Below are 26819 nucleotides of genomic sequence, written 5' to 3' on the forward strand. Positions count from 1 at the left end.
TCCAAGATGAAGACATATGAACTGCAACAGCCTTGGCTCATTCTAGGAGTGCTTATCTTTTTACCAGTTTGTGAAAATAACAAATCTTTGTTTAGGAGAAATTCTCCTAATACTTTAGCCACAAACCCATAATTCAGTCCTTTTGCCATTGACCTTGAACTGCTAAAACCATTTCCCCGAATTCCAAGTGCAATGATTCACAAAAGCCGCAGTTCCCACCCCATCCAGCACTGTTAATTTTATCCTTGGCATCAACTTTGTGAGTAGGGAAATCCCCGGAGAGAGAGCCAGCAGCAGCTTCTGTGGAGATGTTGGGGAAGGCTCATGGGCCTCTGGGCTTTATTTCCTTTTGACAAGTGACTTCTCAACAGTGGCCATAAAGCTGTTCCTATACTTTCTAAAACTGCAGTGTTGTTTTCAACGAGTTCTCGTCACAGCCACGACCTTTCTCAGACCTTACATTAGCGCCGAGGCCTTGTTAGGTTTGGGCTACTACTGTTGGTTCACTGTTCATTTCCACCTTGTCTCGGGTTTGGCTATTCTTCTTCTTCCTTCTCACCCTTTCTGTGTGACCTTTTCCATCACTCCAAAGCCGCGCATCAGAATCTGGCTTTGGTGGCTTTGTTGTTTTGCTCTGTTCTTTTGTGAGGGGAACAATAGACTTTGGCCTTTATGTTCCTTCTCAGACCAGTGTTTTGAGGCTTTCCTGGGGGCTCAGGAAGATCTGTCATTCCTAGAAATGACAATGTTTCCTAAAAGTATATGTGTGTGTTTGTCACAGGGGATCTCTTTGACCCAAAGCAACTCAGAAGCCAATGTTGCTTTAAACTTCAGGAGTCTAAACCCGAGTGGTTCTTTTAGGCAATATATATATATATATAGACAAGAGTTTTTCAAGACAGTTTCTCTGTGTACCTGGTGTCCGCATTGGCTGTGGGTTATAAAGCCTTCCGTGGGGTAGACTTTAGTAAGTAATACATCAGATATTCCTTTCTTCATCTTCATACAACTATAGTTTCCACTACCAGAGCTTTCTAAAGAGTGCTGAATGCTAAAGCACACGTATGCCAAAATCTGTATCATGACATTTGGATTGATCAGATCGATTACTCCGACCAAACTATCCTCCATTCAAGTGACTAATATTTGTGTATCATCCTTTGTCCAGACAACTGGTTCCAAAGAATATAAACAATCCTTAGCATGGCAAAACAACATCCTACTGTGTCGTATCACAGATGTGCCTTTTATCCCCCCACCCCAAGCACAAATCATTTGGATTCTGTGATGACAGGCTGAGAATTAATATGTAATATAGTCAGTAAACATAACAGCATTGTTTTTCGGGTCAGTAGCATAGTATACTTATCGTCTCCCCGAGGTCTTGGTTTAATGAGTTAAAATCTTGGTGTCTCCCTAAGTCATCAGCTTATTCTTCCTCTTGGGACATCTTTTCTTGATGTGTTTGTCATCAGGCTTCAGACACTCCATTTGTCCAGTGGTTTCTGGGATGCTGTCCTTGTCAGACACATCATAGCAAGAGCCATCTGGGACTTTGTTCTTTTCATGCAGACAAGCATATCCTCATCCTGACTTAGAAGAACACCTGGGGCTTTTCATTGACTAATTTATCTAGGCCTTTTAATTTAACATAAACTTTTGGCTGTGTCTCCTTTGAGCAAAAATGCTTGCTTTGGAGCAGCAGAAAATAAAAATAAATAAATAAATTCACAAGCACTATCCTTCAAAGTGAAAAAAAATTAATGCAATCAGGGCTAATGTAGCATAGTATGTGGTCTAGGTGAGTGTATATGGCACTTTTATTTTTGAAATTTGTCATTTAATTATTTGATCATGTCATTTCACAATAGCTTGATCCTGTGGATTGTAAAGGATATCAGTAATATGATTAATAGTCCACAAATTGCAAACTTCCCTAAAGTGTTTGCTAGTATCAGCAGGACAATTATCAATTTTTCATGGTAATGGAAATCTAGAGATGTGTGTAATAAATGATTCACGGTGTCTGAGGTGGTTCGTCTCTGTGAGTGGCAGCAACAGTCATGTTAGAAAAAGTGTCAACTGTTACGTGAACATATTTTAAACGTCCAAATTCCGAGATATAAGTAAAATTGGTTCATCAAGTGGCATTAGATTTTAACCCCCGAGGATCAATCCCCTTTAAAGGACATCTTTAGGATAAGAGCTTATTTATAGATCTTGAGTAACATGCGAATGCTAGCTGCCAATTATTAGCAATGTGAAACAAATAATCACCATGCATTTTACCTAATGACACCATGAGTTCTGTAGTCTTTAATGCGGCCCTTTTCTTACCTTTAATAATTAAAATAGCAGTGAGTATTTTGGTCATAGGCTACTGTTTTATTCCTTTAGCAGCAGTATTGATATATTTTTACAGCTTATTATTCATTAGTTATAATTAACCTAGGCACAGATTTTGATATCCTTCACCAGCAACTTCAAAATTCAAATGAAAACGAGATTTATCCTTATTTTTTATGACAAATCTGACCTACTCAAACTCGCCTGCTGGCTTAGGGGAGACTGTTTCAGTCCATGTGGGTACTCTCCCCATGTGGTTGAGAGAGCAAACAGTAACCTACCGCCTCCCTCCAATACTGCATCATAGCCGTAACACGTCCCTTTGGAGATCTGAGAAATGTGCCTTATGAAATACATCTAGTTCTTAGAAATTCGAACATAGAAATTGTGCTATCTTCATCTGTCTCTCCCCTCCAGAGCCTTCCACCCAAAAGGAAAGAGTTTTCCCAGAGAATGGCTTGCAAACTTTTTTTTTCTGTGACTACTATGTTACAACATGTTTAGTTTCAATGTTTTCAAAAATACTTAATTATAAGGACCTGAATTTGGATTTCCAGCAACCTCATGGAAGCTGGGAACAGCAGTACACATCTGTCACCCCAATGCTGGTGGCCTGGTGGACAGGGTGAAGATGGGTGGATCCTGAGGACTTGTTTACCAGGGAGTGTAGCTAAATAGCCAGCTCTAGACTAAGTGAGAGACCGTGTCTCAAAAAAAGAAAAAAGGTGCAGCATGGTCTAGGAAACATTTGATGTGCCTCTGACTACCTGCACAAACACTACTCTACAACACACACACACACACACACACACACACGCACACACACACGCATGCATGCACGCACACACTTCCTGAACCTTTTAAGCTTTTCTTTCCCTCTCAGTCTGTCCTGCTCGGGAAAAGCACACCGTCTTTAGTGCCGGGTCTGCCAAAATTCTTGTGATGTGGCAGACATTCACACACATTTGTTGACTTAATTCAGCAGGAATCGGGTTCAGTTTGAGGTCTTATATTCCAGAGCTCATGCTGACTGCTTTATTCATTGTTATGTTCGAGTTACACACAAAGACTCTTCTCTTTTCTGGCCAGCATTTCTGAGGAGAATAAATGTCTTCCTCCGCTACTGTCCCCCACTGTGTATCTCAACAAAATTAATTTGATCTTTCCAAAGATAGTCAGTGCACTAGTCCATGAAAAGCAGAATATCTGTGATGACGGTGTGTTCATTACTAGTGTGTTTGAGCAATTGAGATCTCTTATTTTTCATTTCTCTTTCAGTATTTTGTTTTCTGTGCATGGATGTTTGGCCTGCATGTATGTCTGTGCACCTGTGCACACATGGTATGCACAGAGACTAGAGAAAATGAAGCAGATCCCCTGGAACTGGAGTTGCAGGAGGTTGTGAGCCACCTTTTGGGAATCAACCCACATCCTTGGCAAGAGCAGTCAGTGCTCTTAACGCTGCACCAGATCTCCAACCCTAAACCTGATACTTCTGGTTACCATCAGCATTGCCCTTATGAGCCTCCCTCCAATGGCCCCAGCATCTTCACCAGTTAGACCGTATAGCCACTGACCAAAGATGTCAAAGAGCCTCCAGGGAGGAGACAGTTCAGAGAGGCTACAAGGCTAGATGAAAGATACAAGTGTGAGGGAGTGCTGGGTTAGGGCCTAGGGGGCTAGAGAGGACTCTGGGCTGATGGTGCTGGGCCCAGGGGATGGTTCAGGATCTTACCAATTGAGGCGCCAGGCAAAGGGAGTGAGTGACACTCTTATTGCTTCTAGACTCTGTCTTCTTTCTTTCCTCTGTTTGAGTTTGCCAGGGGCAGTAGTGCGCTGATAAATGTGCAGCCGCTGCTCCCACACGGGAACGTACTTGCTTTGCAGCATTTGCCAGTCTGCATGCTGTGCTTGCTGCTCCCACAGGGCTCATGTGAAGCCGGCAGTGGTCTAGGACCATGTTCTCAGGGGCCATTGAGAGGACAAGCGCTGGTGTCGGGTAGCTGCAGCACACTCCAGGAGAGCAGCACACACAAAGACTACTAGCACGTAGCAGTGTCCTGAGCGTTGCATCTACTGCTCCACTACTGTGACTCTCTTGATTCAGGCAGCAAAGGAACGGGCTCCTTTGAACAGACTCTTCCTAAATGACTTGTGATAACCCATCTGCACACTGATGTGAGAATAGCGTGTCTTTCCACGCTATTTGGAACTGTGACAGCGAGCTAAGAGTATTGAAATGCGTAAGCAGCATTGTAGCTTTATAGTATACAAGCCCGCTTAAGCAGCATTGTAGCTTTATAGTATACAAACCCAGGAACTAACTGGGGGGCCGGGGGTGGAGCACAAACGATCCCCTGTGATAATTAGAACCCCGCGCTTGACTGTTTTCTCAATAGAAGAAAAGGACTTAGTTTCAGGTTCACAGAAACAAAGCAATCCTTGCTTTTTAAAAGTGAATCATTAGCTATAGAAGCCCTTGACTTGAATACTGAAAGGAACTGTAAATCCAGTTTAAGAATTTCCCCATTCACATCAAAAGCGATATTCTGCTACATGTGACTTAGCTATCTGTGGGGAGATGAATATTAAATTAAAAATCAGAATGCATGTGTGTGTGTGTGTGTGTGTGTGTATGTGTGTGTGTAGGAGCAGGAATCAGGTTTGTAAGTTTTTGTAATTATATCTGCATTCATTTCGTTGCTTTTAATGTCACCGAAAGCCATCCAGTGGTGATACATTTCATACAGAGTCCTGTTTAAGGTAAACAACGATAGACTAACAATTCATAGTGTGTGAGCTTCAGAAACCACCAGAAAACTCCATGAGAGCGTTTTGATAGCTCTTGTTTGTTTAATGGATGGCCATGTGATGTTTTAATTGTGTTACCGCAATTCGCTTGTAGTTGACCTTTCTGCTAACTGTGCACCAGAGGATTGCCTCCCCCAAGAAGAGCTGTGCAGAAAAGAATTGATCTCTGCGGGTTCCTTTTCTGTGTTGGGGAATAGAACCCAGGGCGTGGCACAGTGTTCAGTAAATTCTCTACAGGGAGCCACAGCCTTGCCCTGGTGACCCCGGGCCATCTCTGGAGGGTGCCCTTTCGTGGATGCTGAAATGCCAGCTTTCTTTTGTGTGTCCTGCTCCTGCCTACATTTTTTTATTCTTTGTCTTGAGTTTTCGTAGTCAAAAGGACATTTTAGAGTTGGGAAGACCTTAAAACATCATTTCTATGAGGTAGGGAAAGTAAAGCTTATGAGCACTACTCATCTTGCCTCTCTCTGGATGCGGACTGGAGAGTGGAATCTGATTAGAAAGTCAGTCAGACCAAATGCCATCATGGGCAGTAGGTTATAAGTTGGCCATTCACCTTCCAAGTCAACGTAACTGACTTAATGTCTTCCACATGTGGTCTACACAGGGAATTTTCAGTAGTCGAAATAACATAGCACGTTAAAGACATGCCTTCAAAAAAAATAAGATGAGGGCCTCACTGCGTACTTCTAACAACCCTACATATCATGATATAGAACAGCCTGGCCACAAATTCACAGAGATCCCTCTGTCTCTGCCTCCAGAGTGTTTGGATTGAAGGCGGGCACCACCACACACAGCCTGAAGGCAGCCTTCTCTATTCAGCACAGGCTCAACAGGCTTAAGGTCTTAGAAGATTCACATGTCACTTCGTCTAGCCTGTTTGTCATGGATGTCTCAACGTATTTTGATTTGTGAGGCACATCCAGACTCCTAGATGTAGACCTTGGCCTCTCACATATTTGCATTCACTGATGGTTTTTTAGGACATTTTCTGAACATGCCGTAATTTAATCTGCCCTACTGTTTTTCAGAGGCATCATTTTCTATGAAGAAGTGAGATCACTGCGATCCTACATGACTGGAAAGGAAATACTTTTTGCTGTTTAAGATGATGAACTAAATAGAGATTTTCATATGTGAAATGGGTCCCTGGCATGTTCCCTGGGAAACGCATGATTTAGGCTAACATTTTCTTGACAAATGCACATTAATCTCACTGATTTATGTAAGCATGTGTATGTTATATGCAAACACCACATGGTTTTATATAGGAGACTGAACACTCAAGGATTTGGATACCCACAGCATCCAATGGAACATGGGGCAGTCTCCTGTGCCTATCAAGGGATGACTGCTTGAATCACATATACCATTATGCAATGTGCAAATCCATCTGCCTACCTTTTGCTTCATGTTTTGCCCCCTCTGGCAAACATCTTCAAAGACCTAATCTGCCTTTGAAAATCCCACTCTCAATGACTCCACCGAACATCACACTTGCTCCATTGACACAGAGTCTTAACTTCTCTGCCTGTAATGCATTGACCCATTCATTAGTTCTCCTAACGTGCTTTCTCCCTTCACATTTTGGTGATGAGAACACAGTGGGATGTGTTCCTAGTCTAGTGTGTGACATGCCTGCGTAGTGATGGGAATACATTGCTCTTAATCCTTCATTGCACTGGAAGGGCCGGCCTGGTCTGTGGCATGTGCCAAACAGTGTGCCAAGTCTGTCATTGACTCTTGATCTCAGGTTTTTTTTTTTTTCTGAGTGGTGTGGGTTTTTCTAGACACATTCTGGCCGACACATATGCTGACCAGCTGAGCCAGCATCTCAGTGTGCCACCTTCTAGTCCTGTCTTCATTGCCCTTGGACATGTCCCAAGGTCATAGCATTGGATGGCCCTCCAGACAGATTCTTCCTCCTCTTCCAACTGAAGCCCCTTCTCCTCATACCTACAGCCTATCTGTTTCAGAATCTCAGTTATGACCACACAGGCCGTGTATGCATGAAGAGTATTAAATACCAGTTAATGTTGCTGTCTCAAAATAAAAGACTTTTGTGAAAAGAAGTTTTAAATTTTACAAAACCAAATCCACATTATTTGATACATATGTACCCATCTTTATTTTTCTGAAGTCATGACCTAGTATCTCATTTCACTGAACTCTGATAAAGAAGGCAAGTGGTGTAATGTTTTTAGCACAGAAAGAGAGTGGGGGATTGTGGGAATTTGTAAAGCAGCTGCCTCTTATCAGGCTTGGGCTTGACCCCAAATCTCCTTCTCAGCTGAACATCAGTTCTCAATGATTGCAAAAATAAATAAATTAATAAATAAACACACTAGATCAACCTTTCTTGGAGCAATGTGGAAAACAAAACTCAGTTAAGCACAAAAATAATTACAAGATTTTGGATTAGAAGATTCTTGGAGTGTTTTTTTTTCTTTTATTTTCTTGCTGGCTTTGACCTATATTTCTGTTACATGGTCTTCTACCAGTTACTACATACTGGTTTTAAATGGCTTCATCCGTATGACTAACAAAGGCATCGTTGTGTACACATGTAACATCAGTGTGATTTATTTGCATGCCTGGAGTGGTCCATTTGGGTTGATTGCACCACCAAAGCTCTTCTGTTCTTTGTGGCTCTAAAACCCTCAGGAAGGTTTGGGATCTGCCTGCATCTCTGTAGATTTGGGATTCAGTGAAGAACTTTCTGGTAACCATTAGGCAGAAATAGGCATCTCTGATTTTAAATCACTAAGAGACTGAAGTATGCAATATTGTTAAACCATACATGTGTGAGATAACTTCCTCCCATCTTCTTCCCTCCGTAGCTTGAAGGGAGCTGATGCTGGCAATGGCATCAGGGTGTTTGTGCCTGATGTTGGGATGTTCATTGCAAGCCTGACCATCTGGCTGGTCTGCAGAAACATCGTTAAGAAACCAGACACGGAAGAAGTAGCCCAATTTAACTCTGATTGTGAAAATGAAGAATTGGTAAGTGTGACTATATCTGCATCTTTCTTCTTCAATCCCCAGGGCCTTCCCTCTGAGACTATGTAGAGTCCAGAGTCCCAGAGTCCGTATGCAGAGCATTGTGGGGCTCTAGGCACATGAGGCACAAGTCGGCACTGTAGTTGTGCAGAGCCCAGGTGACACTGCTGGACAGACACTCAGACCCACACCTTGGTGATGAGGACACAGGTGATGGGCATGAGAATGCCGTCTTTCACGAGGGCCTCACAGTGGAGTTACAAACGGCCTGTTTGTGCTCCCGTTGCCTCAGGTGACCATCTGGCCACCCTATGCTCTAGTGTTGTATCAGGTAGCCACGCCTAAATGTTACCCCAGCATCACAACCCCCTTGCTCCGCAGCTCACGACTGCAGAATATTCTGAGAAGCAGTACACGGTAACTTTGGAAGAAAAATGGCCCTAGTTTCCCCTTCCCCCACACTTTCCAGCCTGTGCAGTGCCATCCTGAGATGTGGCTCTGTGACTGTGCCCTTCACCCTCCTGCTGTCTGTGTTAGCTCTGAATAGTTAAGTCAGGCAATTTCACAGTGCTCCACAGGAGAAAGGGTATTACTTAGAAAAGTAAGAGGATGCTTTAAAATCTAAAATGTGTGAAGAAGTTTCAGGAGCACCTGACAGATGAGGAACATGTTGGAAGCTGTGTCTCAGGTGGGTACATGTCACATACCCCACCACCCTCCCTGACCCACATCAGAGCACAGCCATGTTCTAAAGACAGTGCATTGTGTGGTCAGTGGCACCAGATACAAAGATATAAAGCTCTCTCAAAAAAAAAGCTACTCTGAAGTACTTGGTTTGGACACTTGACATAGTAGCTGCCAGATGATTTAGTCATGAGTTTTGCATGGGAGAATTCACCATGCATGCATCAGGAATCGCATGCATTAGGAACATTCACCATGCCTGCATTAGGAGTTGCAAGCATTAGGAACATTCACCATGTGTGCATCAAAGGAAACACCTCTGGTTTTGGTTAAGGGTTTATTTACTTCACAAATAAACAGAAAATTGCCGCAGGTGCTTAGTCGAAGCAAAATAATATGGAGGAGATAGAGTTCTACACTATGAAAATTAGAATTTATATTACTGCTCAAAAATCTTATGAATTAAAGATAGGAAATCTATTCTGATATTTTAGGGTGAGAAAAGATACGAAGTATAGAAAGTAATTACAGAAGAGTGGCTGCTGAACAAATCTCTTATTCAGGTCCACAAACCCCAAACCAGAAATGACGTGGAAATATTTTCCTTCCTGCTAATGGTGTGGTTTTAAGAGGGAATGCTGATAGAGGGTGTTTTTGTACTGCTCTGTTATTTTAGAATGTTTGGAAACTGTTTTGATTAAATAATCATTGGCCCAGCACCCTAGTTTGGGGCAGTCAAGCACATTAACTGAAATGGTGCACATTTAGGATTTTCCTTATCGATACCTGTAAAGACAACGTTATGTTTTGTACATGGGGCCTAAAGGGTGTTTGCTGGAAACTGGTCTTTGAGAAGAGACATGGCGGCTAACACACCGTGGCTGAGTAATACTAGAGACAGTTATTGTCTTTCTTATTCTGTAAAGTGGGATTAGCAGACAGGGGGTACAGCTCAGTAGATGAGCATGTGCTTGACATGTCTGAGGCCCTGGGCTCAATAAGCAGCACCAAAAGATATTACTAATGCATGGTGCATTTGTTGCAACTATAATATGAAGTATCGAATCAGTAGCACATAGCAGAGTGTATGCTTATTTGGGGGTGCTTAATAAGTTATTGCTTCCTTTCCTTACATGGTTCTCTGGTTTGAGAATTACAGAACTTAATATTCAAGACACTAAATCAACCCTCTGTGCTACTAATAACTCAACACAGATGTGATTAAAAGTCATGAACAGATGCTGTTTCTGTAGAATGTGGAACACTTGCAGCCATCAGTGCAGGCCTGGGTTGTAGTTAAGGGTAGTGTAGCTCCGATAAGAGAGAATAGCATAAACACACATATTAATTATAAGGTCTGGTTTCACCCCACTTCCATACTTAGGCCTGTGAAAACTCTGTCCTGTTTGAAATTGATTTGAACAGGTATACAAGGCATCTATATGGTTAATCCCTTTTGTTCAAAGATAACAGAAGATGATTAGGCTGATACGAGCTCTGATTCTGAGCTTTGAAAACACTACAAATATCAGTTATCAGGGGCTCTTTTCTCTTTCAGTTGAATTTGTTTGGAGCTAATTCAGATTTTAGTGCTCCTTCTCTCAGCACATTCCAAGCAAGTGGGTAGGCCAGGGGAGGGGCGCTGAGTGAATCCTGGAGCAGTCACCATCAGGGAAATACTTCTGACTTGACAGTCTGGAGACAGTCTGAGAGGAATTGGAACTCATTGCAAAAGGAAGCAGAAGAATTTATTTCACTTCTGAAGGGCCCCGTATACTTTCTGCTACTTCCAAATCTTGGCTTTTGTACTAAGATGTTTAGTCCTGACTATGTTTCTTCCTTATTTTCCCCTGTGGAGATATAGCACCCTGTTGCCAGGGAGAATTCCTTTTCAAATGCAGCCCTGTTTCCAGGAGTTAGGTCTTCCTTGATCCACTGATGAGGCTGACATTTGCTATGTAGAAACATTGTGTTTGAGGTCTTTAAAGGCTCCCGGTGTGTGGGGGAGGGGGCAGGGTGTCTGAGGTCTTGTTTGTGTGTTCACTTTTATTCAGAATTTATTCAGGATTTTAATCATCCCTAGGAGAAAGATTCTCACTCTGGAATCTTAAAAATAAATAAGAGTTTTGTCATGAAAAGCGAATTGTCTAGAAAAGCTTATTTCGGCAGGGAGACGGCACACGGCATCACTAAAATGCACCCACCTGCGTATTTCTATACTTGGAACTGTTTCTCCATATTTTATGAGGTTTGAGATCTTACTTTTAAGCAATTAATTTTTTCAAATATCACTCTGACAGAAACTTTTTCCAACAGAAAATACAATCATAATTTGGCCTGTGTCAAGACATATTCAATAAATAAAATGTATAAGGTATAAATGACTATTCCAGCCAGACATGGGTAGTGGGTGCACGCCTGTAATCCCAGTACTTAGGAGGAGCAGGAGGGGTTCAAGGCCCTCTCAGCTACATGAAAACTTGTCTCAAAAAGAAAGATGAAAAAAAAAAAAAAACCAGGAGGGAAAGAAGGAAAGAAAAAAAAGAAAAAAGGAAAGAAGAAATTATATCCTAGTAAAAGCTGAAAATTGAGGCTCTATCTGTTAGCTGCTGCTAATGTGTTTTGTAAATCCATCCCTAAGCTCAAATTGCCCTTGGCTTTCTAGCGCCCATCATCCCTCAGGCTACCTTGACATACTAGCATTCTGGCAGACAGACTGCTCACCTGAGCTCTGCCTTCACCAGAAGGCTGTGCAGTCTGGTTCATGCTTCTCCTTTTCCAGGGCAAGAAACAAAGAGCAGGAGAAATCAATCATTCTCCCGGCACCTTCTTATAGACGCTTGGCGTTTGCTCATTTCTAACCCGAGATTTAATCCAACGTCACTGGCTTTAAATTTCCTAGGCCCTGGGTTTTTCTAGCAGACATTTGCCACATGGTACTGTTCAGAGTGGCAAGAAGTTGGGCAGCTGCCCAGGCACCTGCAACCCCCACACCCAGTGACTTGTAGTAAGAGAAATGTCCTGTCTGAGCTGTCCCAGACACACAACGCTGCCGTTTCTAGGGGTTCATACAGCTCCTGAATGTCGCAGTCAGGAATTTGGGAACTCCCAGTCCTCTGAGCCTCAGAATATGGCATGGCTCACACAGAAGCTTGGATAGAGTGGCCCTAAGGGTAAGGTAGCAGGAGCCAAGCAACCAGGGTGAGCCTTGGGCCAGAACTGGTTGTGCAGACTTGGGTCTTTCTGTACTTAGGGCTTTGGCTTATGGTAAGCTGGACCTAGATGCAGACAGTCTGTCTTGAATAATTGCTCTCCTGGGGCTAAAGATGAAGGTGCTTGTCCCAAAGTCATGTTTACCTATCAGCCCCTTCACTGTGTGCCTGCATGCTGTATGAACTTTATCTAACAAGCATTGGCCTTTGTTTTCTGCTTTGTTCTCTTTCTAGTCAACGTCCACAGATGTCTCAGGCAGTGAATCCTCTTTCCTCTTCTTACCCTCAGGATCTTACATTCCAATTTTATAAAGCTTTATTTATCTGGTTCCCCCAACACACACATGCACAACTGAGTATCACATAACAGGTTCTCTCTTGTATCCCATCCCACACATAACACTGCACATGGTAACAGGGTGCTTGGTAGAATACGGAATGGATAGATGGGTGGATGGATGGAGGCACTGAGGATGGGGAGGTGTGTGTGTGTGTGCGCGCGCGCGCACATACAGAAGGGGAATAAAGGAAATCTGTTGGTTCCAAAGCAGACCTAACCCTGCTTGACCTTGTGACATATCTATAACTAAGACCAAAAGATAAAGATGCCTACTTGGTTTTCACTTTAGACTATATGTTGTTGTATGGGTTCCAAGAAGGACTCATGTATCTTCAAAGTGCTGCTTCTGACATCATCTGTCAGTGAGTGCCCTAGGCTTTGCATTTAGAGCTATGCTTAGCAGATCCCCAGGAGCGGGAATAGGCAAGGCAGTCAGTAATAATGCCCGACACCAAAGATACACCAAGTGGTTCTCCCAGTGTATGTGGAAGGATGCCTGCCCACATACCTAAAGACTGTTTTGGTTTTATGGTGCTCTAGTAAGTGATTTATTAAAGAAAAAATCTTTTAAATGGCCAGTCTGATTTAGTCCATCTCCGTGTTCATTCCTCTTTTAAATGATGTTAGGTAATTCTTAAAGGCCATTTACAGGTTAAACTTGGCAGTTTCTCTCCCTGTGTCAGAAATGTTCCCAGAGGTACCGAATCTCAGGAGCAGAAATATCTGTAGACTCCTACTGATCTTCTGCTACCTGACCTGCCCCTGTCCTGCACCTCAGTTGTACTCTAGCTCTTTGGAGGGTCACAGGCAGCAACTGCACTCACTTTCCAGATAAGATACGAGACTTACGCTGAACTTACTAAGTGGGAAAGCAGTGTTCCCAAAGCAAAACCAGCAGCAGAATGAACAGCTTTACGTGCAGTGTTGCCACGTTAGCCTGACGTAGCATACGTGATGGCACAGCAGCCACTCTGCCCTCGCCTCTCTTCGCCATCCCAGCGGAGGTTATCTGTCCTCTGTGATGAGCCACGGCACTTTCCCCTCCCATCTGTGGACTCTTCTGTGAGAAGAAGCCATTTCGTTAAGATAAACTGTTAACTTTGAAAAGTAAATAATGCATAAACAAGGGTGACTCTTTAGAAAATGTTCCCTTGGGCTCTGAGACCTTTGGACTTAGTCCATGTGACTTTGATAGACATCCATGGAAATGCCTATGAAAGTCCACTTTGACCACAGAGAAGATAAAGGGGTTCAGCTGCAGCAGAAGCTCAGGTTTGAGGTCTAAGGCTTCAGTGGAACACCTGAGACACATTCCTCAGTGTATTTTTGCAGAGAATGGAATCTTTAAAAGGGTTTGCACTGTAGAACACTCTTGCCACCGGCCTCCAAGCAGCCAAGATACGGAGCCAAGATGGCTACCTAGAATTGCTATGAGGAAGTCTCTGGCCATCGCTGCCAGAAACTTCCAGATTCTAACTCAGTGAGTCTGAGTTGGAGCTCGTTCTCCAGATAGTCTTGGGTTTTCTGCCCTTAGATGGAAGGATATGGTGTTGAGGGGAAAAAATATGGATGCTCAGGTCCTATCAAAAGTATTTGTGTGTCTTTGTCAAAATAGATGGGAAAGGACAGCCTGTGAGACATACCACCTCAGGTGAGGGAACCAAATTTCCTGGGAAGAGACAGTGTCCACAGATACACCCTAACGTGTTGTATCTACATCTAAAATCAGGAGCTTTTTCTTTTCAGTAGTACTGTTATACTTTGTTTGGAATTTACATACAATATTTACAGTTACTTATGGGGCACAATGTGGTGTTTCAGTATATGGATAAGTCATAGGATCATCAAGTGATATAATTGATACATCTATTACTGTGACTACTTCTTTGTGTTGAGGACACTTCAATTCCTCCTTTAGCTAGTTTAAAAGAACTATCCGTTAATACTATGGATACTCTGATGTGCTGCAGATCCCCAAACTCTTTCATGCTGATAGGAACCTTCCACCCTCTGACGTCCCTACACCTGTCCATCTGGCCAGCCTCTGGCCACCGAAGTTTGGCTTTTAGAATCCATATGCAAGTGATATCATGTCACATTGGTCTTTCTAGATCTACATGCTCCTTTGAGCACAATGTCCTGGAAGTCCATCCTTGTAGTCACAGGGGACAGGGACTTCCTGTCAAAATCAACATCTTTCAAAGAGACAGAGTGAAGGATGTAAAAGTCTAAATAAGTTTATATCTGACAAAAGAAATAATTTCACAAGCGATTTTACTGGACATTTTATACTGTGAAAGGTTTGCCTGCCTGATGTTTGGATTCTGAGGTAGCTTAGGAATCACAGGGGTTAAATCTTTGTTTCCAGCTGCTCCTTATTTGCTTCAAGACGGAGTTCAAGTCATGCTCCTGTAATGAAGCATGATTAATAAAAACTCAGAGACAGATATTGGGGTTCAATCTGAAGACCAGTAAAGCTAAGCAGCCAGACACCAGCTCTTACCTCGACCTCAGTCAAAAAATGGTGATCCTGCCTCCAGGAAACTTCAGAATGAGACCGGAACTGAGAGCTGCCTCCTCCTGTTTAACATCCTCTCAGTTCTGGGATTAAGGGATGCACCACTACCACCTGGTTTCTATGGCAAGCTAGTGTGGCTACTGGGATTAAAGGTGTATGTCATTGTGGCTACTAAGATTAAAGGTGTGTGTCATTGCTGCCTGGTCTGTAAGGCTGGCCAGTGTGGCTGTTGTACTTTTCTGATCTTCAGGCAAGCTTTATTTATTAAAATACAAATGAAATGCCGCTCCACTGTAAGGTGCCAGATTTCTCCAGCAAGCAAGGCTGCTTGTTAGTAAATATAATTCTCTGCTCCTGCCAAATTCCAGCGCTTATAGGTCAGCAGAGGAATTTTTGACGGGGCAAGGGCCTATTAATATTCCACCTAAGGTGACTAGTGGCGGCAGATCTGACCCTGGCTGCAGGAATGGGATGATGGGGCTCACAGACACAGACCCACCTGCTCTCCGCTGGGCAGGTTTGAAACACACTTACCTGCGAGGGTCTCAGAGAAGCCGGTGTAAAAACACTTAGAGCATCCAGAGCCACGAAGTGCGATGACATGCCCTTAAAGCCCTGGTACCCCTTTCTGTCTCTGAGAGGTAAAGAGAAGGCATTTGTGTGACCTAACCCAAGCTTGTGAGCAGAGAATGCTCTAATTTAATCAACATCTGTAGCGAATCTCTAATAAAATAATGAGTCATCTATCATGCAAGTTTTGAATGTGTTTCTTCCTGTTACTCAGGAGTCCCTACACATGTTTTTACTTCTCCAAGTGTAGCAAGATTTTGGCCACACACTTCCTTCCACGGGGAAGAGCTGTTGAGGTGGTGGTGGCAGTGAGGGAGCTGCTCCCCTGGTGTCCAGAGGGAAACTGCTTTCCTGTGATCAGCAGAGGTGGATTCTCTTGTATCTGCACATGATGGGTTTTTCTTGTAGAGCGAGGATTAAGAAGAAGGACTAGCTTGCAAGCCAGACCTGCTGTGGTAGGAAAGAGGCCCCATGGCCTGGAGATTGTGTAGCCACAGGAAAAGAGATAAAGAGAACCTGTGGATTCTGGTTCCCCAGCTGTACCCTGCAGGGTGTGCTCCTAGGCAAACCTAGGCCTAGGAGGGCAGCATCCAAAAGATGAGCTATCTCTGAATTGTTCCTAGGGAATCCTTCAGCCAGATGCCAATGACCCCAGATTGACCTTCCCAGTTCCCACATTGACTTTCAACTTGCGCTAGCTGCCCGCTTAGCATCTTGGTGCTGAACTTGAAAATGAGGGAAGGTGACCTGAAGAAAACTTGCTTTCTTCCTAGCTGTCCTCTCCCTTCATTAAAATAAACTAGGCTGCCTCTCCCTCTCCCCATCCCGCCCAATCCCCCTCACGTTTACCAATGGGCAGCCACTCATGCAACAAGACAAACTCAAAGTCAACTTTATCTCTTACACATCCTAGGTTCCAATCATGTATACCCAGGCAACCACTGGAATTACTCTGTAAAAGATACTGTGCCATATTCCTTATTTAGAGAGATGCACGAGAGGACAAATTTCACTTAGAGCCAATTAAAGAGGAAATATGTATGAAGAAGTGGAATGGAGTTCAGCTGAATCTTACCAAGAGCTTCACCAGGGGGGAGGGATGCATCATTCTAAGACTAGACAAAGGACGGAGCTCATTGTGATGTGAGGTCCCAAAGAGAATGACTGTCCCAGGAGATGGGTCACCATGGCTGGTACAGGAGGAGAAAAGAGTGGGCGTGTCACACGTGGGCAGGCTGCAAAGAGGTGGTCTGAGAGATCCCATGAGGTTTGCAGACCATTCGTCTGTGAACTAGGATGCAAAGTCATCTGTTGAGAATGCCAAGAGAAGGAAAGAGCCCCTGGCTTGGGGACACTTAATTCCTGTCACTTTCTCCTCCCCTGCATAGAGCCTTTGGATGGTTCTTCCCTCGGCCCAGGATGCTCTTTCCTGGGACTTTCACATGGCTGGTGACTCTGTAACATTTAGATCTTAGTCTAAATGTCATCTCTTCGGAGAGGGTCTCTGTGACCTTAAAATCTACCATAGCCACGCCCTTCAGTCACAGCTGCATCCCACTTGACCTCTCTGAAGAGCCCTTATTATGGGATGTTTAGCTTACTTGTTGGTTTACTAGCTTCTGTGTGTATTACTGAGTCTCCACTAGGCCTCTCAGGCACCCCGGGTCTTGTATGGATGAAACTTGTTAATGAATAAGTGTAAGCTCCTCTTTCCACCCCCGGAAAAACATAAATAGATGAGTAAAAAAACACTCATCTATTAGCCTCCAAGGTCTGATCCAGGAGCCTTGGAGATCCCCAAATTTGCACTTGCTCAAGTCCCTTGTATAAAAGCTGCCTACGGTGTGCTCAGGGCCTGAGCACATCTTCCCCACCAAATGTCAGGACTCCATCAAAGGATAACGGCAGAGAAATGACTGCACATTCAACACAGCCTCAGTTTTTTCAGATGTTACGAATCTGACTGTGAACCCATGGGGATGTCATGATGAATTGCAAAGAACCTAGTTTACATGGATGGACTTTAGTCAGCCCAGGGCTAAATCCTGTCGGGGAGAGTGGTGTGTATGTTTGTGTGTGGGGATGTGTTAGTGTGTGTGCATATGTTTAAGTGCACATGTATGTCATGGGCATGTGTGTATGTCTGTATGGATATATTCATGGCTATGCATGGATATGTGTGTGTGCATAGGCACACAAATGGCTGTTTGGGAAGTGTATGCTTGTGTATGCAGTGTTCATGGGTGTGAGTATGCATGAATTATTGGATCAGGTTAGGTGGAGGAGTATCTTCCAGCTTTTCTTTGCCAAACAGATAACCCAAGTCCCTTATGCTCTGTGTGCTCCTTGCTAGCAAAATGTCTTTGCACCCCCCAGGCCTCTCAGAATGTTTTTCCCTTGTCACCAGTCCTCCAGTCTTTTCTCAGTGAATTTAGTCTACAAAATCCACAGCCTCAGATGAGTGCTGTGAGTGTCTGAGCTGAGCAGCTCAAGAAAGAGCCTGTGGCATGAATAGAGAATCCAGATTTCACTGGTCTTCCCAGATGTGTAGCCCAGGCCGAGAGTCTGTGTGGCCCCTAGCCAATGCTCTAATAATCCAGGGCAAATATCTGCAGACTTTCAACCTGGGGACAAATGCAGTGTCCTTCGTCTCGACCAGACCCTTTTTGTCTTTGGGAATAGCTTCTATGTCTGATTCCTTTAAAAAAAGATCCCAACTCCTTTAAAGAATGATTCTAATTAGAAAAAAAATCCTTATTTAGTCTTTAAAAACACTCAAAACCCCCTTTATAGTCTTAGTTAAAAATAGTTCTTGGAGATTTGTATTTTTTCTGCTGTCTGCTTCTCCCTCCATCCCTAATGAGACAAAACCAAGGCACTGAATTCTGTAAGATCCAGTCAGCACAGCAGCTTCTTAAAAGACCCAACAGGAAGCCACAACACTGTTAGGCAAGCAACTCAGGACCCCCGTCCTGGTCAGGAAATCCTGTGATGACCAACAAAGATAAACTTGAGAAGGAAGAGAGACGCCAGAGCTCTGATCATCACTCATCCCCACCTCTGCCCTAGTTTGCTTCTGTGGTTCTGTAAAACTAGCTAGCAACAGAGAAGGCTAGAACTAGAAGAAAAAAAACAAACATCCAGATAGATCATAGCAGAGATTGTTAATTGTCCTGGTAACTTTCTTCTACTTGTAAAAGAATGGTTGCAGGTAGGGAGCGTGGGGCAGAGTATACGTAAGAAGTATAGCTTGTCACTGGGACCCCAAGACTGGGGATATTATCTGTGTACTCCTTCAGGGAAATTGGAGTGACTTAGACTTGCTACCAAGAGACCTTGGGGCTGGTCATTTTACTGATTGGTGAAGCCCACTCCAGTGACCGACCCACAAACTAGGAGCTATAGGACCCCAGAAGTATGAACTGCTACATTCTCTGTTTTTCATTTGTTTAGGCTGGAGCAGAAAAGATGGATTCAGAGGAGGCACTGATCTATGAGGAGGACTTAGATGGAGAAGAAGGCATGGAGGGTGAGCTGGAAGAAAGCACAAAACTAAAAATGTTCCGCAGGCTTGCCTCTGTCGCCTCCAAGCTGAAGGAGTTCATCGGCAACATGATAACCACCGCAGGCAAGGTCGTGGTGACCATCCTGTTGGGCTCCTCGGGTAAGTGTGTCAGTGTGTCCCACAGTGGCTTTGCCCTGAGATAGTCACAGGCTGGGATGTGCACAGTGGAAGACAGGATTAAAGGGAAAGACGAAAACAATGGATTCCAGACCCTTGTAAAAGCAGCCACTTGGGAAACCAACTCAGCCTCATTGCTCCAATCCTTTTCTAGTCTTGAGGCTTTCAGAAAAAACTGCTAATCTCTGTCAAATCATCTTTTCCGTATCTAAGTGAGCTCATTTTATATGTTTAGATTAAAATAAGAGCTATTTCTCTACCCAGAAACTTTGAACTCTGATCTGTTGGCAATTAGTTATTTGAGTGTACAGGGCCAACCGTATCTTTATATCGTGGAGTTTGAAATCTTAATTTAACTCTCCAGGATATACAGTTTTTCTTCCCAAGTTAGATTGCAATCTTTCTCCACAGACAGTAACTTCCTTTAAATGTTGGCCACATTCTTCCATAATAATGTCATCCAGTGCTACCTCAACTTTCCCTCCTCCCCCTCCTACTGCCTACCACACTGGGAACTTTTTTTCCCTGACATTTCTTTTATTTTTTCCTTTTTTTTTTATTAAGAATTGTTTTAATGCAATCTTTTCTCATCTTACTTAGCTATCCCCATTCCCGCTCCCTCCCCTCCCCCATCCCACCCTACTCCCCACCTCTCCATCCACTCCTCAAAAATGATAAGGCTTCCCTTGGGGAGTCACAAAGCCTGACACTTCACTTCAAGGCAAGAACAAAGCCCTCCCTCCTGTATCTAGGCTGAGCAAGGTATCCCTCCAAAGAGAATGTGCTCCTAGATGTCAGTTTAAGCACTAGGGATGAATTCTGGTCCCACTGCCAGTGACCCCACACACTGCCCAAGCCTCACAACTGTCTCCCACATTCAGTGGGCTTAGTTTGGTTCTATGTGGGTTCCTCCTCTATTAGTCCAAAGTCAGTGAACTCTCACTAGCTCAAGTCAGCTGTTTCTGTTGGTTTCATCATCACTGTCTTGACCCCTTTGCTCATATTATTGCTTCTCCTTTTTTTGGACTGGTGTCTGGCAGAAGCCCAGTCCTTCCCTGTAGATCTCTTGGATAGGTAGGATCAACAGTACAAATGGCAATCCTACCAAAAGCAATCTGGGAACTTCTTAAAGTGGACTCGCTCAGACTAAAGTTACAAAGGTGAAATAATGCCCCCTTAGTAGGGGAAAAAACAAGAAGGAAGTAGAATTTTTCTGCAAATAAAACCCAGTATTTTATTTGAGAAGTCTGTTCAAAGTCCCTGATAAAGTTGCTTTAAACATTATATAAATGAGTTACCTCATCAGGTGAACAAAATTGTAACGAGACTATAGTGTCCACAGTATATAATGGGTTTTTTTTCATAAATCTTAGCCGGAAAAAGTCCAATACCATGGTCATGCAGACAGCCCTGATTAAAACTCAGTGGACCATAAAGCAAAATCAAGGGGCTGGACAAATGGCTTAGTGGTTAAAAGCCCTTGCTGCTCTTCCAGAGGACTGACATTAGGACCCTAACACCCACATCAAGTGGAGGTGGCTCACAACCACCTATAATTCCAGTTCCACCTATTAAATCCTTCTGATTTCTATTGACACCTATAGGTATATGAGTGAGGACATATACACATGCACGTGCACGCACACAACAACTAAAATAGACACCTGCAGATGTGTGAGTAAGCAGACACACACATGCACATACATACAAAAAAACTAAAATAGACATCTTCAGGTGTGTGAGGACTCACACACATGCACAAGTGCACACACACACAAACTATGATAGACATCTACAGATATGTGAATGAGGACACAGACACACAAAACTGAAATAGACACCTATAGGCATGTGAGGTGCACACAAACACACATGAACACACACTAAAATAAATCTTTAAAAAGTAATAGACATGAATGTGAGACAGAAATGTGTAGGAAAGAGGAGAGCACTGCGGAGCGGGGAGAGGGTTGGGGTGGGAGAGGTCCAGTATGTATTATACACAACTGTGAACTAAAATTTTAATTAATATAAAAATTTTGTAAAAATCACACTGCTCTAGAGAAGAGCTGGAGTGAGTGTACATACATTCCTGTAACATGGAGGACAAGTTAGAAAAGGAAAACAGCAAAGTGCGTATGCAGTTGTACTGGTCAGAAACGGAGATGTTTCCTCAGCTCGGATTCGAGCCAGGGCTTCCTCATCACTGGTCTGAACAGAGCTCATAGCGTTACTCCCTCCATGTGTGGCTTCTTCCTACAAATGGTAAAGTGTTTAGGATCTGATGATGTCGACAGATTCTGGTTAATGGTATTTAAATCTTGATCAATAGTGAAAGTACACGAAGGGAATTCGCATCATTTCCAGCCAGTGCACTCACCCATTGGCAAGCAAACGTCCTGCCCTTTTCCCCGGGTCATGGTTGCGTTTTCTGTCTCTGCAGGCATGATGCTGCCGTCCTTGACCTCAGCCGTGTACTTCTTTGTGTTTCTGGGTCTGTGCACCTGGTGGTCCTGGTGCAGGACTTTTGACCCGTTGCTGTTCGGCTGCCTTTGTGTCCTGTTGGCAATCTTCACTGCTGGACACCTGATTGGGCTCTATCTGTACCAGTTTCAGTTCTTCCAAGAAGCGGTCCCGCCCAATGACTACTATGCAAGGTAGGAGAAACCATCACTCTGTCAGAACGAGGCCACAGCCCTTTGCCACCCCTTGCGGCCTCCGTAATACCTTGTTAATCTGCCAGCTGGTACATTAAGCAAAGATTTGGCACAGCCGGGAAGCAGTCTAGTCCTGTAGTTTTATTGAGAACACAGTCTAGCAGGAAAGGAAGGGTATGCTGGGATGAAGGTGCTGCTGGCATTGGGGCAGGAGCGGCTGCTGTCTGGAGCAGACAGGAGAGACACAGGGTCTCAGCCGAGGACACAAAAACATTTTACAGCATCTAGCTAGACAGAGCTCTCACGGGCCAAACATATCATGAACTTGGTTATTATGCCGACTCCTGGCTTTGAAAATGGGAATTCAAGAACTTAAAACTTTAGGGGAAAATTCTAGGCCACTCACAGTTCAAAGGGGAAACCCTGCAGAACAGTGGCAGCTATCGAAAAGCAAAGGAATGAATGGAGTTGAAAGTTACTCCTACTCATTCCAAATGAAGTGTTTGATTCTGACCACAGTCTGAAGTCTTTCCTTAAGTGTTGTAGGGGTGAAGACATCTGCCCTGTTGCCTCTCCGCTGTCTCCAGCTGCAAAGGGAAGCAATGTACAGAGTGCTCGACACCTTCATCAATGGACCAGTGTTGGTATTCCCAACACCAGGAGACCTTGCTATTTTACATCTTGGTGCCATGCAATGTTTGAGGGACACAGTGTCATGGTGTCCAGTGATTAGACCCGTCCTCCAAACTTCAAGCTACATAAAGCTCAGATAATTCGGATTGCCCGAGATGAAAACAGCCAGAAATCCCCAAAATGTTGTTTTCTATATTCTGTCTCCAAAAATCAGTTTAATTTTGTTTAAAATGGTCATATTTAGAATGTGGCAAGGACAAGGTTGCTTTAAAAGAAAACTGGACACCCATGATCATGTGCAGGGCATCTCTATGGTGAGCCAGCAGTAAGTCCCTCAAAGATACTGGGGCTAAGTGAGGGACATTGTGGCTGTTGGATATTAAAGAAATGTGGCTAATTTCTTAGATTTATTGCTGATTTCTTTACTTGTGCATATGAGGCTGTCATTATTTTAGGAGCTACACTTAAGGATGAAGCGTTGTGATGAAATTTAAACATCACAATTTTTTTTGTTTTGATAGCTTAGCAACAAGAATGACAGATTGTAGAAAAAGACACAGGGAGTAGCTAGCATTATTTGCATGCTCAGTATGGAGTTATCTGTGGTCTGTTCATATGTTCTTTGTCTATCAAAAGTTCACAATTCAAGTTACAGAAAGAAAATGGAACACAAAAAAATGTGCGAGAGCATGAGTGGGAAGAACCAAAATTCCTCTCTCTGCTACACCCTTGGGTGTTGACCTCTCATTGAGGAACTTGTCTTGGATAATATGTCAATCTCAGCAGCAGAGGTCTGCAACCCAGTGTGGTTGCTCCATGGTGGTAATTATGAAGAAGAATGTATAGATGCATTGATTCATGTATAAAGAACATGGTAGTTTGAGTTCGTGTCCCTATAGAACTAACACATTTTATTAGTCCTGATACCATTTATGTTCAGCTAAAACAGAGTTGGCAACATACATATGCATGCATGTATGTACACACACACACATACACACACACAGAGAAGCATGCACCAAAGGCACACACATGAGCATGCATACATGCACTCCAATAATGACAAACCCAGCTGGATCAACTCATGGTATTAGTCTATAAACTTAAGAACTGTAATCTAGTTTAATAAGAGAATCATGCAATATAGACACATTAAAACTTAGGAGTTTCTTTAATGGTGCATAGTGCATATTTGTTTTGGGTGGGGGTGAATAAATGCTAAACTTTAGTACAGACATTAGCAGTGAGCTAAATGAATCCTTCAGTTTCTTTGGGGCATTTAATTTTTTGGTTTATTGAACATATATAAAACTACTCTGTACTGTTAAAAGGGCTGGCTTTTTAGGGAATGACTTAATTGGAAATGTAAACATCCTCCGTGGACCAGCAGCCTTCCTCCCTCCTAGCTTAGATTATTTTCTGCCACCTGGAGGCTGATGGTGGGAAAAAGATGACTTACAATCATCATAGAGCACATCTATGTCCCCAGCAGCTTTGCTGTCTGTAAAGAGTCACTTTGTGTCTTACAGGTCATAAATTCTGCCCTAGTTATATGGAGAAGTTGTCCTCTGCTGAAGCAGCCAAGACTAGACTTAAAGAACCAATAGGACCATGTCCTAGCAAATTGTTCTATCAGGACATTGACATTTCAATTTTGTATTATTGTGATGTTTCACTAAATATGTTATTTTTCTTTTGAGATTCTCTGACAATTCACAATGTATAAACCATATTAAACTGTGCATGAAGCAGAATGGGTGGTAGACTAGACTTGGCCCTTGCTGTCCCGTGGCAAATATGACAGTAGTGTCACAGGGTTTTATGATTATTTGTTTAAACTGCCGCAGAATTAAAATTATGCTTTATTATAAATATTCTGTAGATTGGTCTGTTAGTCCCAGCCCTTACAGCAACCAGCAGCAAGTTATATTGCTCATCAGCATATGAGAAGGACAAAGCCTGGCAACAGTAAACTCCCTTGAAGTAGTGTTTGTTCCCAACTTGAGGATCATGAGATGTTACATTGATTCTTTTGGATATTGAAATTTAAGACATTAGTTTTCCCCTAAGAATCATTCCAATATGTTGCTGTTCACCCTAAAATTATAAGATCTAATTGAAGAAATCTAACTAGAGACTAACAATGATAGATAGATAGATAGATAGATAGATAGATAGATAGATATAGATAGATGATAGACAGACAGGTGGATTCATGGACAGATGGGAAGGACGGGTGGGTGAATGGATGGATGATAGATAGATAGATGATAGATGATTGATAGATAGATAGATAGATAGATAGATAGATAGATAGATACTAGATAGATAGATAGATAGATAGATAGATAGATAGATAGATAGATAGATATCATTTTGCATGGGCATTGTCACTGTTTTTTTATAACCACCAGGACTTGTACTCGTGTACTCTTCCAGATAAGTTGATCCTGAAATCAGAAAGCGGTTTTTATCTTCTTTTCAGTCTTCAAGTGGGCAGTCTGGTAGTAATCACCTTTATTTTCAGAAAAAAAAATAATTGAAGTTTTTGTCATTGTTTGATACACAACTTTGTTGGTGATTATTTGAAAAAAAATGAAATAAACAGTAAATTACATACTTTTCGAAATGGAATTTTAACTCTCCAAAATAAATTTTGCTGATGCTTTTAGCTTGTATCGTTCAGTATTTTTTATATGCATATAAATATATATTTTAAAAACTTTAAATCCTGTCCATATGTTTTATAACATACCATACTTATTGCTTGTTATTTTCCTGGTTGAATAACATTCTCCTAAAGTAGACTCTTTGTAGGCTGCAACAGGCTTACTGCACAGCTGTTGTGTCTTGATCCATCCTCGAGGTTTGACCGGGAGGGTTGTTCCTCATTGTTGCTGTCATAAACAATGCTATGGTGAGCATCACTTAGCTTTACTCTAAGCCACCCTCATGGTCCTCTTGATTGATAAAGAGCCTCTGCAGAACTATGAAGTGCTTGATCCTTCTGGAAAGTCCAGAATTTTCCGTAGTCTAGGGTCAGCACTATGTTAATCTACAGAACTATGATGTTGTCATCATGCATGTGCTGTGTGGAAATTCATGTCTGTGAGTAGCACAGCTTGGAGATTCTGTTCCTCTTTAGGTCACTCTGTCATTAAATGTTGTGACCCCAAAAGATTGCTGGATCCCTTCTAGGTTCATCCAGTTTATGGTAGAAATTCTCAGTTCTTTTACCCAGCAGAAAATACAGAAGAGATGGTTGGGATGTGTGGTAGAGACCAGGGCTCGTGTGGAAGTTTTATATGGTATTCAGTTAGGACACAGGTAGAGGCCATTTCCATGTGTGAGCACAGTGGAGGCATGACCAAGTTTTCCAAAGCAAAGTTCAGGACTCATTTTTTGGCAGTGATGAATATATTTATAATGATCAAAATAATGTTTCAAAAATGCATCATCTTAACGGAGTATAAAATGATAGAGAACATTTGGAATGATCTGGTACTAGTAGAGCGTCCCATTCGACCTGTTAACCCGGCTCCAGAAATTTCCTGTGAAAATAGAGAAGCCTGTGAGGAATGACATCATCAGCAGGGACCTTCTGCTTGAGAGATGAAGTAACAGTGGGAGAACTAAAGGGATGGGGCTGATACTGAGTCCAGCTCCATGTTTGTGGGGAATGTGCAGAGATGCCCCAGCATCTCCCTGTGAGAAGATCACCAAGCTTAGGAATCTGGGAGTGCAAGACCTCTTCTGTGCAGAAGGCCTGGGGAGAAGACAAGGGTGCAGGTGGGAGACCCTAAGCACGCTGCCTTTGATGATCAGGGAGTTTTATAAGTGTGCTGTGTATTGCCAAGCACAGACATTCATTTCCCTGTACTCGGCAATGACATCTACTGAAAGCCAATGTCGATAACTTGCTAACATAGCTTTGGACTGCATTTCCTTGGAAGAGCATCTCTAAAGCAAGTTGGGCTAAAAACAGCCTGTGTGTGACATTGGCCTGGCCCCTTGCTCATTTGAGTTATCTAGAGCAGGTTTTGAGATAGGTGGGGGTGCTGGCAGAAAAAAAAAAATCAATGTGGACAGAGAAGTGGGCTGAACTGCTTCTGTTCTCCCAGCTGGATCATCAGAACGCATGCCTTCATTTCTTGATCCTCTTCGTGAACATTCCATTCTTACAAAGCACCAGACGCACTCTAGGGTGCCCCCCTTCGCCCTGCATTTGTGGAACGTATCGCATCCCCCTCAACTTTTTCCAGCTTGTTCAGAGACTCACTAGAAAAGTTGGGCTCTTTTGCTCAAATTCCTGTTTTCATTTTGATACTTCTTTTTTTTAATCCTAAATTACAGTTGAAAATGC

The 26819-nt window shown here is 43.0% G+C and overlaps 1 protein-coding gene across 4 annotated transcripts in view; it reads left to right on the plus strand.

Annotated features, from left to right (window-relative positions):
* Positions 1-26819, plus strand: part of Piezo2 (piezo type mechanosensitive ion channel component 2) — a 347577-nt gene that overhangs the window by 193944 nt on the left and 126814 nt on the right. For all 4 annotated transcript variants that reach the window (XM_057788597.1, XM_057788599.1, XM_057788598.1 and 1 more), the window contains exons 5-7: positions 8001-8163; positions 18938-19148; positions 21610-21823. In XM_057788597.1, the coding sequence (XP_057644580.1) occupies positions 8001-8163; positions 18938-19148; positions 21610-21823 (588 nt within the window). The remainder of the gene's footprint in view (positions 1-8000; positions 8164-18937; positions 19149-21609; positions 21824-26819) is intronic.

This window comes from Chionomys nivalis, chromosome 14, assembly GCF_950005125.1.
Source record: "Chionomys nivalis chromosome 14, mChiNiv1.1, whole genome shotgun sequence".
Lineage (NCBI taxonomy): Eukaryota > Metazoa > Chordata > Mammalia > Rodentia > Cricetidae > Chionomys > Chionomys nivalis.